This window comes from Lupinus angustifolius, unplaced genomic scaffold (genome assembly GCF_001865875.1).
Source record: "Lupinus angustifolius cultivar Tanjil unplaced genomic scaffold, LupAngTanjil_v1.0 Scaffold_150_78, whole genome shotgun sequence".
NCBI lineage: Eukaryota > Viridiplantae > Streptophyta > Magnoliopsida > Fabales > Fabaceae > Lupinus > Lupinus angustifolius.
Genome location: NW_017725960.1, coordinates 1 through 13,453, shown reverse-complemented (window position 1 = coordinate 13,453; position 13,453 = coordinate 1). Strand labels below are relative to the sequence as shown.

General features: G+C 32.8%; 1 protein-coding gene across 1 annotated transcript; it reads left to right on the top strand.

The window, feature by feature from the left end:
• The first annotated feature begins 4,213 nt into the window (after positions 1 to 4,213).
• Positions 4,214 to 4,988, top strand: LOC109340258 (uncharacterized mitochondrial protein AtMg00810-like). The gene is made up of 2 exons (XM_019577896.1): positions 4,214 to 4,220; positions 4,351 to 4,988. The coding sequence occupies exons 1-2, from the start codon at positions 4,214 to 4,216 to the stop codon at positions 4,986 to 4,988; spliced, it is 645 nt and encodes a 214-aa protein (XP_019433441.1).
• The last annotated feature ends 8,465 nt before the right edge of the window (positions 4,989 to 13,453 follow it).

The window sequence follows — 13,453 nt, the reverse complement described above, 5'->3', positions numbered from 1 at the left end:
AAAAGTGTCTTGGATTTTTGTAATGCTTGTTGTTTAGGAAAATCTCACAAACTTCATGCTGCAAATTCAACTAATAAATACTCTTATCCCTTTGATATGCTTTATGTTGACTTGTGGGGACCTGCACCTATTGATTCTATAACTGGGTTTCGTTATTATTTCTGTATTGTTGATGCTGCTACTAGACATACATGGGTGTATTTGTTAAAATTAAAATCTGATACTATCACTCTGTTTGACATGTTTCTCACTATGATAAAGACTCAATTTCACAAAACTGTCAAATCTGTTCAAAGTGATTGGGATGGGGAATTTAGACCTTTCACCACATATCTCACTAAGTTGGGTATCACTCATAGAGTAGCCTGTCCACATACTCATCATCAAAATGGGACAGTTGAGAGGAAACATAGGCACATTGTAGAAACTGATTTAGCCCTATTAGCTCATGCCTGTTTACCTCAACATTTTTGGGATCATGCCTTTCTCACAGCTGTTTATCTCATTAACAGATTACCCTCTCCCACACTAGGTCAAAAATCTCCTCACACACTTCTTTACAACAATATTCCCGACTATGCCTCCTTAAGGATTTTTGGTTGTTCCTGTTTTCCCAACCTTAGGCCCTTTAACAAACACAAGCTTGATTTCAGGTCCTCTGAGTGTACCTTCTTAGGTTACTCCCTTTCTCACAAAGGGTACAAATGTCTCACTAGTGACGGGAAGATAGTCATTTCCAAAGATGTTGTGTTCAATGAATACAAATTTCCCTATGCTGCCCCATTTCAGTCCTCACCTTCCTCTACACACTTTTCCTCACCAGAACAGATTCTAGTCTTCCATAATCCACCTTTTGGTTCCTCACGAAACTCTCTCACTAATTCCTCTCCTTCCTCCAGTCCTTCTACCAATTTTCCAGTCAGTTCTCCTCATTGTCAACATAATGCAGATCCTGTTCTCACCACCACTGTATCTATTGAGTCTACTAATTCTGTTATTAATGGTCTTTCCTATAGAGGGTCCAGAAGTATTGTCCCTACCAATGAATCCAGTGAACCTGAGTCCATTCCTAGATCATGTCATCCTATGCAAACTAGGTCCAAGTCATGGATATTTAAAACCATTCACCCTACAGTTTGTCTAGCTCATATTGAACCAACTTCAGCCAAAGTTGCCTGGGCTGATCCTGTTTGGTCCTCAACTATGAAAGATGAATATGATGCTCTTATCAAATCAGATACTTGGTCTCTAGTATCTCTGCCACCCAACAAACAGGCCATTGGTTGTAAGTGGGGTTTCAGGGTCAAAGAGAATCCTGATGGGTCTGTTAACAGGTATAAGGCAAGGTTAGTTGCCAAAGGGTTTCATCAAAAGCATGGTGTTGACTATAATGAAACCTTTTCTCCTGTAGTGAAGCCTATCACCGTGAGAATCTTGCTTACTTTAGCTCTAACCTTTAATTGGTCTCTCCAACAACTAGATATTAATAATGTCTTTCTCAATGACAACCTCCTTGAAAAAGTGTATATGCAGCAACCTATTGGTTTTCAGGACAAAGATAAGTCCTTGGTTTGTAAGCTCAATAGATCCTTGTATGGCCTCAAACAGGCTCCTCGGCAGTGGTTTGAAAAGCTAAAAGCAACTCTGATCAATCTTGGATTTAACACTAGCAAGTGTGATAACTCCTTGTTTATTCACACATCAACTACTTACAAGTTATTTGCCCTAGTCTATGTGGATGACATTATTATCACAGGTTCTTCTCCAACTCATATCATGACTCTAATTGACAAACTCATCAATACTTTTGCTCTCAAAGATCTTGGCACTCTTGATTATTTTTTGGGCATTGAAGTCAAATATCTCAAAGATAAGTCCATCTTGCTATCACAATCCAAGTATATCAGAGATCTGATTGAGAGAGCTAATATGTCAAAAGCCAAAGCAGCAAACTCTCATATGGTGTCTAACTGCAAGTTAACAAAGGATGGGTCTAACTATGTTGAAAATCCTTCCCTTTACAGGTCCATTGTTGGAGCTCTTCGATATGCTACCATCACAAGACCTGATATAGCCTATTCAATGAACAAAGTCTACCAGTTCTTATCTGCTCCTTTAGAAGAACATGGACAGCAGTAAAGAGGATTCTTAGATACCTCAATGGTACACAGTTTCATGGTCTTCACTTACAGCCAGCTAATCCTGGCTCACCATTGGCTCTTATGGGTTATTGTGATGCTGATTGGGCATCAGATTGTGATGATAGAAAGTCTACTTCAGGAGCTTGTATCTTTGTTGGTCCTAACCTAGTCACATGGTGGTCAAAAAAACAGCAAACCATCTCCAGATCCAGCACTGAGGCTGAATACAGGAGTTTGGCTCTTCTTACTCAGGAATTCATATGGGTGCAATCCCTTCTCACTGAATTGAAGCTTTCCTACACTGCACCTCTTCTACTATGTGACAACCTTAACACAGTGGCTATGGCACATAACCCAGTTCTTCACCAAAGAACAAAGCATATTGAGCTGGATCTATTCTTTGTCAGAGAGAAGATTCAAAACAAATCCATTGCAGTCAAACACGTTCCAGCCAATTTTCAAACTGCAGATGTTCTTACTAAGCCTCTCTCTCCTACAAGATTTCTCACTCTCAGAAGACAACTTAAAGTCTCTAACACAGACCCACCCTTAGTTTCTCAGGGGTTGTATTAGAGATTACTAAGCCCTTTGTATTGGTTATTTTTACTGTTTCAGTTTGTTAAGCTGTTGTAACAAACTCTGCCACGTGCTCTCTCTTTAATTTCTTTAAATAAGAGGTTATCTCTTTTGTAATAATTCAATTCATTCAATATCCAAAATTAAGTAACTGCAACATTAAGAAGCAGATACATTTCTCTCTGCATTTTCTATTCTTCTTTCTTGTTACGTTTACATACATCAGACTAGCTGTGTCGAAACTCCACAACAAAATGGTGTTGTGGAGAGAAAACACCAGCACATCCTTGGTATAGCAAGAGCCCTAATGTTTCAATCTTCCATGCCTAAATGCTTTTGGAACTATGTCACTGCACATGTTGTATTTTTGATAAATAGGCAGCCTTCAAATGTCTTGCAGAAAAAGTCACCATATCAGGTTTTGTTTAATCATGACCCTAATCTCCTTAATTTGAATTTTTTTGGATATTTATGCTATGCCTCTACACTTGTGAACAACGGAAGGAAATTAGACCCTAGAGCTAGGAAATGTAGCTTCTTAGGATTCAAACAAGGGATAAAGGGATATGTTCTCTACGACTTAGAGACAAAGGAAACCTTCATTTCCAGAAATGTCATTTTTTATGAAGGAGTTTTCCCTTTCTCTAAACAAGAGGAACATGATAATAATAATGATGATGAATCCCTACCTACTGATTCCTTTAATCAAGGTGGTCACTATCTTGATCACCAAATCCATGACAACAATCTTGATGCTCCTATACATCAACCTAACCTTGACATCCAAACCAATAATGAATCTGATCAAACCATTGTGAGCAATCCTGAAGAAGAACAGATTGAGACTACTAGAACCTCTAATAGGCAGAGAAGACCTCCTAGATATCTAGAGGATTATCATTGCACCTTATTGAACTCTCTTGTCCCTAATACTCCTACTCAAACATGATGTCCTTTGTCCTTTGTTCTGTCCTATAAGAATTTTTCTGATTCATACAAAAACTTTATCCTTAACATCTCCTCTATGGTTGAACCCAATATTACAATGAAGCCATACAACATCAACATTGGGTTGATGCCATAGGAGAAGAATTACAGGCCTTAAACAAAAATAATACTTGGATTATAACAGACTTACCCAAAGACAAGAAAGCCATAGGATGTAAGTGGATTTTTAAGATCAAACACAACCCAGATGAGACCATTGATAGGTATAAGGCCAGATTGGTGGCAAATGGACACACTCAAACAACAGGGATTGACTATCTTGGTACTTTCAGCCCTGTTGTTAAAATGACCACCATAAGAGTCATTTTAGCCTTAGCTTCTATTAAGGAATGACACCTTCATCTGCTTGATGTTAACACATCCTCCCTTCATGGTGACTTACTTGAGCAAGTCTACATGAGAATACCATAAGGTCTCGAAGTGGTTGACAAATCCAAAGTCTGCAAACTCCAAAAATCTTTGTATGGATTAAAACAAGCTAGTAGACAATGGAATGTAAAATTGAGTGACGTTCTTGTCCAAAATGGTTACACTCAATCTGGGGCAGATAACTCCCTATTTGTCAAAAATGCTCACTAATCCTTCACCGCTATCCTTGTTTATGTTGATGACCTTGTTTTAGCAGGGAATGATTTAAGGGAAATTCAGATTGTGAAGAATCTTCTCAATGAGAAATTCAACATTAAAGACATTGGAAACTTGAAATACTTCATTGGGATGGAAGTCCCCAGATCAAAAGAAGGCATTAGCCTCTGCCAGAGAAAGTATACCCTTGATCTTTTAGAAGATACAGGGTTACTTGCAGCCAAGCCTGCTACAACACCGATGGACAGTGCTATAAAGTTGCATGAAAATTCTGGTCCAATTCATCCCAATCCTACTGCCTACAAAAGATTACTAGGCATGCTTATCTACCTCAGTCACACTAGACCTGCCATTTCTTATGTTGTGAGCCACCTTAGCCAATTCCTATCTAAGCCTATCATAGAGTACTACAATGCAAGGCTAAGAATCCTTAGATACCTTAAAACTGCACATGGAAAGGGATTGTTCTTTTCCAGCAAAACCAACATTAGCCTCAAAGGTTTTAGTGACTCTGATTGGGGGGCTTGCATTGACACAAGAAGATCTGTTACATGCTATTATTTCTATATTGGTGAATCTCTTATATTATGGAAAAGTAAAAGGCAAAGGACTGTTTCAAGGTCCTCTAAAGAGGCTGAGTATAGAGTCCTTGCCCTTGTAGGATGTGAGGCTCAATGATTGATATATCTTTTTAATGATTTTTTATCTTACATACTAACCCCATTACTTTGTATTGTGACAATCAATCAGCTCTTTATATTGCTGCCAATCATGTGTTTCATGAAAAGACAAAACACATTGAAATGGATTGTCATTTCCTTAGAGAGAAAGTTACAAATGGTGTAGTTCATTTGATGCCTATTTCCACTAAATTTCAAATTGCAGATATTTTTACTAAGGCCATTGTTCCTGCCAAATTTCGTCCTCTCTCATCCAAACTTGGACTTTGTGATATACATAGTCCAGCTTGTGGGGGATGTCAAAATATGAAGATCATGACAAGCCAAGTGAAGGCCAAGGCAGTTGAATCAAGGCAGACAAGTTGAACAAGGCAAATGCATCAAGCCTGGACCTGACTGAGAAGATTGTGACCGTGTCTCCCAAAGCAGATGCATCAAGCCTGGACCTGACCAAGAAGATTGTGACCGTGTCTCCACTAATTACATGAGTCATGGCCAAGACAATTTACAGTCTGGTCGTGAAAGTAAAACCAAGCTGGACAATGTGCCTTCTCACGAAGTTCATTTAGGCATTTCATCAAACAGTTATGCAAGTTGCAGCCAGATTACTTCTAACCCAAACAACCCTGGAATCACGTGATCTTATTGCTTTTGAACTGTTATTTTAGAGTATTTTTGTTTGTTATTCAGTTAGTTATGTTGGTTAAGGATTAGTTTTAGAAGAGTGTTTTTTCTCTCTTCTTTTTTGTTATATAAAGGATGTAATCAAGCTTTTGCAAATCATCAATGAAATAAAGTCATTCATTTTTCAATCTGCTCTTTCCAATTCACTCTCGTCTTGCACCATATGGATTGCCAATTTCTAATATAATAAAATTTAAGAATGCATTTTTATTATAAATTTTCACGTTTTGACCACTATTTTTTATGACATTTTGGTAGGACTTATTATATAAACTTGACCAACTTACATATTATTACATATTGAAGTGACATATAGAATACAAAGAAATGACCCACACACTAGTCTCAATGACTTTTCTCATATTTGCCTTTGCAGTCATGATTATAGTTCTCCTATTCTCCCATCGTATGTAACCAAATTTTTATCTTTCAATAATTTTGATACAATTTTATTTGTCATGTTTTCATTATTATCTCTTTGAAATAATGCAAAGTGGCAATACATTGTAGGTATGACAGAGAAATGTTTTTATGAATAGGCATGCACATTCTATGATCCTAGCTGTGATGCCTACTGCAAGAACAATGGCTTCAGCAGTGGAAAATGTGTACCTACAGATCCTGATGTTAACTACTGTTGTTGTTATTAGTGTAATAAACAAACTTATAGCTTTGTTTCTTCCATATAGAATTAAACCATATACTACGTATAATTGTGGGTACCTTATTGAAATAAAACGTTCTGAATTTTATCAACTATGTATTGTTCTTGCCCCTTTTTACTAAGATTTTAGAGTATTCGGATCACTTTTTATTTCCAATTTAATGACAATCTGCTAACTTAAGAGTAACGGATAATAGATATCTAGATATTAACTAGTACACCCATGCAATTCGTATAAGTTAATAATTATTTAATAATTATTGTTAAATAAAAGATTTAGGTTTGTAGTTAAATATAGTCAAGTCTTAATTTAATAATACAACATAAATATTAAAGTTGTATAAGTTAAAGCAAAAAAATATACATGTAAGTTAAAATAGTTATAATACAAAACCATAAAATAATTTTGAGCTAACAATTTGAATTGATAAATCTTAATGACATAAACACAATTGTTGATGTTGAATCTCAAAAAATCAAATTTTAATTTATAATCAAGTTCAAAAACTTTTTTTATATATTTTTATTATTATATATTTATTTTATAATTTTGCTTAATTTTATTTTGTAGTTAGTAACTATTTTTTTATTAAATTTTGTTTTAATAAATTAACATTTTGATCTTAATTTTAGATTATTATTTTTAATGTTTTATACTATTATTTTTATATTTATCTATATTTTTTATTTATTTTAAAAATATGTGTAAAACGTGGAATATTTGATCGCATTTCTAACTTTGAATTCCTTACATATTTCATAACTATGAAATACATATCATTATGATTCAGTTCTAATAGTAATTTTATTTTTAAATTCGAATATAATTATTTCAATATTTTAAAATGTGAATAGTATAAAAATAAATGAATAATGTTTCTCAGACACAAATACAACTTTCATAATTGTAGATATTGTAACTATATAATATGTAATGAATCATCAAATACATCTAACATTATTGAATTACTAGCAATTATTTGTATGTGATTTAAGTTTATTAATTATCTGTGTATCCTCGAATTAATACATATTATTTTGATATACATAATTTATATTGAAATTGTATTTTATGTCATTGAATTTAATGATTTAAGATATTTATGTATTATTTTATTATGCAACGTTAAAATCTTAAACCTAATTCTTATATTCTCATTCTTGTCACTTCTTTTTTCTAATCTTAGCACCCTAACCCAACCACTTTATAAAGCATCGTCAGATTCAGAATCAATTTCATAATGTCTTATTTCTTTTTTGTCTTTTGAAATCCTTTTTTTCATTGATTTATTGTTACTTTTTTTATTATTCTCATTATTACATTAACTAAAATACACAAATAATATAAATATATTCTATAATGTCTATAAGTAATGTATAAACACATTATATATTTTTTACTTTCATAATAATTACTATATAAGCCATATATAGAACGATCTACAATTAGTTGTTAGAGAGACAAAACTTTATATTGATAATACAAAAAATAAACTCATATACTAAATTACATAAAAGAGAAGTAATCTCTTGATTATTCTCTATTTATATTTTATTTTTAGTATTATATTTGTTGTATAATTTTACTTATTTTTTATTTTTAGCTAGTAACTATTTTTAATTAAATTTTGTTTGAATAAATTAACATTTTGTATCTTTATTTTGTATCATTATTTTTAATTTTTATACGCCTACTTTTTTCTCTCCTGTTTTTCTATGTTTAAAAAATATGTATAACACATTGAAGAATTGATAGTTTTTCTTACATTGAATCTATTATATATTATATATTACATGGTTATGAATTAAATATAATTATGTTTCAGTTCTACTAGTCATTTGATTTTTAAATCTGAATATGATCATCTCAACATTTTTAAATTTGAATAACGTTGATGGTAAAAATAAATAAAATCATTTATTATTAAAAAACATTTGACTCAACCGAAATAGCTTAAGAAACTCAGGCATTTTTAAATACAATATCTTTTACATTTCTACATGAGAGTTTTCTATTACCACAAGATCTCGTGTGATTTTCAAATGTACGATGATCTAGATTTATGTGTTCATAACTCTTAAATAGTAAATGCTGTAATATACATTTAAAAGTTAATAATTTCATTGAATCCCAGTAGTTGATTAGTAAAATAAAAATGCATGTTTAACTATTAGAACTTGTCAGATATATAGGGTATTTAGTTTAATATTTTCTACATGTTATCCATTTTAAGATTTAATTAAGATTGAAAGCAAATTGTGTTTTCTACAACCTCAAATTGCATTTGTTTTGTCTACCTGGTAGGTTGAGTAATATTATTTTTATAATTATTGATGTGTGGTGACATTATTGACACATACTAAAGTGATTTAAGAAATAAGTAGTGACATTCTTTTTCTTTCATAGGTATATAATACAAAATACATGAAGTGAGAATATGTGTTATGGTGAGAAATGAGAATAATGTATATTGACTATTAGATTTAATTTGAATGATTAAGATTGGAAAATAGAAAATACATAAAATTTTCATGGAATTTTATGATCAATAATCAACTTTAAATCTTAATAATTCATGTATTTTTTATCAACAAAAAATAAAAGTTTTATTTGAAGTAAATAAGAATTATTGAAGCTTTAGAGGAACCATACAAAATGTGGAAGACAATAAGCAATTAAAAGTCGATGTTGAGACATGATATCAGGTATCTAGTCTAAATAAGTAATTGAATTATGGCTCATCTGTCCATTGATCCAAAGCTAAGATTTAACCCAAGCAGATTCAATATCTACTCAATAGATGGTTGGGTGGAATTAAAGATAAAATTGTTCCTACGTAGCTAGATAACCCACGTAGTAGCCAACCAGATGATACTATGATGAGTGTCAAAAATAAATAATTTTTATATACATTTTAGGGCACTTATCCTATGTAAATATTTGAAAACCAACTTAATTCAACACTATTTAGATAAATTTTGTATGTTTGAATAAAATAATTTTTGATTACCTCTTGTCCAAGTTTTCTTTGAATTTTGTAGCAAAATATACCAAAATGAATTAAATCAAAGATAGTCAAGAATTTATGTCAAATCACAAGCCAAAAATACAAAAAGAATAGCTTAAATCAAACAAGCTAAGCATGACATGCTATGTGCTTAGCTTGTAGCCAAAAAAATTACTTCGGCTTCAAGAAAGGTACCTTACCTTATCTTCAAGAAATCCAAGTTAGTTATGCCAAGAAAAATGCATAAGTTTCATATACATTTTAGGGCACTTATCCTATGCAAACATTTGAAAACCAACTTAATTCAACACTATTTAGATAAAAAAATTATGTTTGCATAAAATAATTTTTGATCACCTCTTGTCCAAGTTTTCTTTGAATTTTGTAGCAAAATATACCAAAAGAAATTAAATCAAAGATAGCCAAAAACTCATGCCAAATCACAAGCCAAAAGCACAAAAAGAATAGCTCAAATCAAACAAGTTAAGCATGACATGCTATGTGCTTAGCTTGTAGCCAAAAAAATTGCTCCGGCTTAAAGAAAGGTACCTTACCTTTAAGAAATCCAAGTTAATTGTGCCAAGAAAAATGCATAACTCAAAATCTTACCTTGACTTGAAGAAATCATGCTAAAAGTGTCGAGTAACCAACCAAAATTAATTCAAGAACCATGGGAAAAATGTTGCTTCGGCTTGAAGAAAGGTAGGTTCCTTCACCATGAAGAAACTTGGATAACATCTAAGTGTGCCAAAAGAGGAGCTTAGCTACCAACCAGCCCCAAAAAACCTTAACATGAAGAAAGCTAGGCCAACTCACCAAGCAACTTGCCATTATTTGACTTGAAGACCAAACACATGACTTCATGCATGACATAGGCTATGACAAGCAAGTAGGAGGTGTCACCATGCATGTAACCTAGCCCATAATAGGCTGGCCAAGGGTCATAAAAAGAGGGATGGGCGCCCCAAGCAGGCAGCTAGGCGGCCAACAGTGGCCTATAAAAGGCATGCCTATTTCACCATTTGAACACATTGTAAATAGTTTGTAATTTCTTCTACTTCATCTTCACATTTTGGCTTCCTCTCTTTTAAGTTTGTTCATAGGTGTTTATTTCATACAAATTCGGAGGGAATGAAGTTGGCAAATGAGGTGTAAAAACATGATTTTGTAACCTCATTCGGAATCAAAAGCATATAATCTTTAGATGGATGATTAATGCTCTAAAAGTTGGACTATGATGTCATTTTCTTGTACTCTTATCTTCTTCTTCATTTATACAAGTTATTATTTTGGTTATATTGATTCTTTAAGAAGTTCTTAATGCAGTTTCAGATTAATCACCTAAAACTTGATTTAAAGATCCAAAAATGCTTCTTCTTAGAGTATTGACACGTGAACTAAAAAATATAACCTACATCTTAGTCCACTTGCTATATCAAAGCATCTACTATAAGCAACTTGTATTCAGGGCTAAACAATGTTAACGGAACCTGAAGTAGGATGGGACAACATGCTCTGACGAGTGACAGTTAATTATTATTTAGTTTATTATACAAGGTTTGAAAATCATTTTTTTTCCAGGCTAGAACATGATGTGAACCCAAATGAGCCAAAATTGGATCATGATGAATGCTCCACGTTCAATTCAAGGGAGTCCTCACTTCATTCATTATGTGACTTTGCATATAGGCCAAAGTGGGGAAAATAATTCCCAACCCTTTTAAGTAGGGCACGACCATGTTCTAAGCATGGCTAGGACATACTTATTGTGTCCTAAGATGGTTCATGAAGCATTTAATTTGTCTTTTGCTATTTGAATTTCAGAATAAATGATTCTTTGAAGAGCATTAATTACAGTCAACACCATTAAAGATGGCATAAGAATTTCGTGCAACTCATTCAAGGCAAGTCAAGAGTGGTTAATTCCATGGAGTAATTTGTGCAAAGACTTAACTTTTAGTCAAGCATGATTAATTCAAAGAGATGTATTTCGTGCAAGAGATTAATTCATGATGTATGTTTGTGCAAACCATTAAATCACTTCAAGAGTGATTATTCTTTGGAGTTTTCGTGCAAGACCATTAATCAAGTCAAGCATGATTAATTCAAGAGATGTTTTTCGTGCAACTCATTCAAATCAAGTCAAGCGAGGTTAATTTTATGGAGTAATTCGTGCAAGACTTAACTTCTAGTCAAACATGATTAATTCTTGAAATGTTTTCGTGTAAGAGATTAAATTCATGAAGATTATTTGTGCCAACCATTAAATCACTTCAAGAGTGATTATTCTTTGGAGTTTTCGTGCAAGACCATTAATCAAGTCAAGCATGATTAANTCATTCAAGCCAAGTCAAAGATGATTAATTCTTGAATGTTTTCGTGCAAAGAATTAAAGACATGGAGTTTATTTGTGCCAACCATTAAATCACTTCAAGAGTGATTATTCCTTGAAGTTTTCGTAGACGACATTCAAACTCATAAAGCCTAGCATGGAGAGTTGTTGTGTCGTCCACCATTAAGTCATTCATGAATAATTCAAGATGCTTTTTCGTGCAAGGCATTCAAACTCATAAAAGCTTAGCATGGAGAGTTGTTGTGCCTCCCACCTTTAATTCATTCATGATTAATTCAAAGTGCTTTTTCGTGCAAGGCATTCAAATTCACATTGAATCATGAAGGCCATTAATTCATGAAGACCACAACTCTAAGGGGGCCGAATTCCTCATCAAGAGTACAATGAAACTGAGACTTAGAATTAAGGCTTTTCATAGAATTCAAAGTTTTTCATTTATTTGTAATTTGGATCTTTTAGGAGTTCCCATAAGGAATTATACTTTGGATATTTCGGTTGGAACAATGTGACCAACCATGGATTATGTCCTATAAATGTAACTTCGGATGGGTGAATAAAATAAGTTTAATTTTGAGTAAAATTATAAGGAATTTTCCTTTTGTGTGAAAGTGTTTCTTCTCCAAACTTCTTGGCTGAACCAAGATTATAATTCTTATCAAGAACCACGTTCTTGTGGCGAATATCACCCGGCTTATCAACACCTTGTGTTGTGGCGCCTCCACCCTTCAATCTTCACCATCTTCTTTTATCCAACACATTCCCATTCGGCCTAAACATTCACCATCAAAAGAACCCCTCAAAATCGTGGGTTCATTGCACCAAACAAGATAGATTGTTGAAGAAAAGGATCTCCTGAAGAGGTTCTCATCAAGTGGTATTCAGCGCTAAGGTTCTTGCTTGGTGTGTCAAACATTTTCTTCTTGATTGGTCGTGAGTCAATAGCCTACTTCTTACATTCCAAAAACAAAACCAAAAACAAAAGTTTCAAAGTGTTCTTCCTTGTTAAAACCGTGAGTCCTTATTGCTTGCCAAAAACAAAACCAAAAAGTGTCAAAAACAAAAGTGTCAAAGTGTTATTCGACATATATTATATTACAGTTGAATCTTGAAAGAGATGCAATTATGGTAAAGTGTTATCAATAAATTTTATTTGTTGAAAACATAGTCTATTCACCAAAATGAAAATCAATTCATGATTTGTAACTTTGTGAATAGAAATAACATAAAAAAGTGTAATTTCATCAATGGGTTGTTACTTGACAATAAAAGAGTGATGAATTAATAAATTTAACCGCTAATATTTAATTTTTGTCATTTATTTTTCGCTACTAACATTTACTTTCTGTATTTTACATTCCGCAACTAACTACTAACTCTATATTTTATTTATTTACTTTTCTGCATCTAACAATTTATTAATTGTTTTAGTCTTTTATTCTTTATGAGAGTTCAAAGCGTCAATGATTGAATTAGCAACGTTTGCCTATGTTTTGATGAAGACAAGGAATTAGCTAAAGCTTGAAGATGGCTCAACAATCAACATGGCAAAGGCTCAAGTTGTGTCTTATTAGACTTCTGTTATAATTCTTTATTATCTTTTTAGAAGTCTAAGATGTTTGCCATAGATATTGAGTCTAGGTTAGGTAAACCTAGGTGTGAGTCTCACAAGACTTAATAAAGTAATTAATCTACTAAAATGAGACATCATCTAGAAATATATGATAATTAAGTTCATGCATTTGAATACATTGATT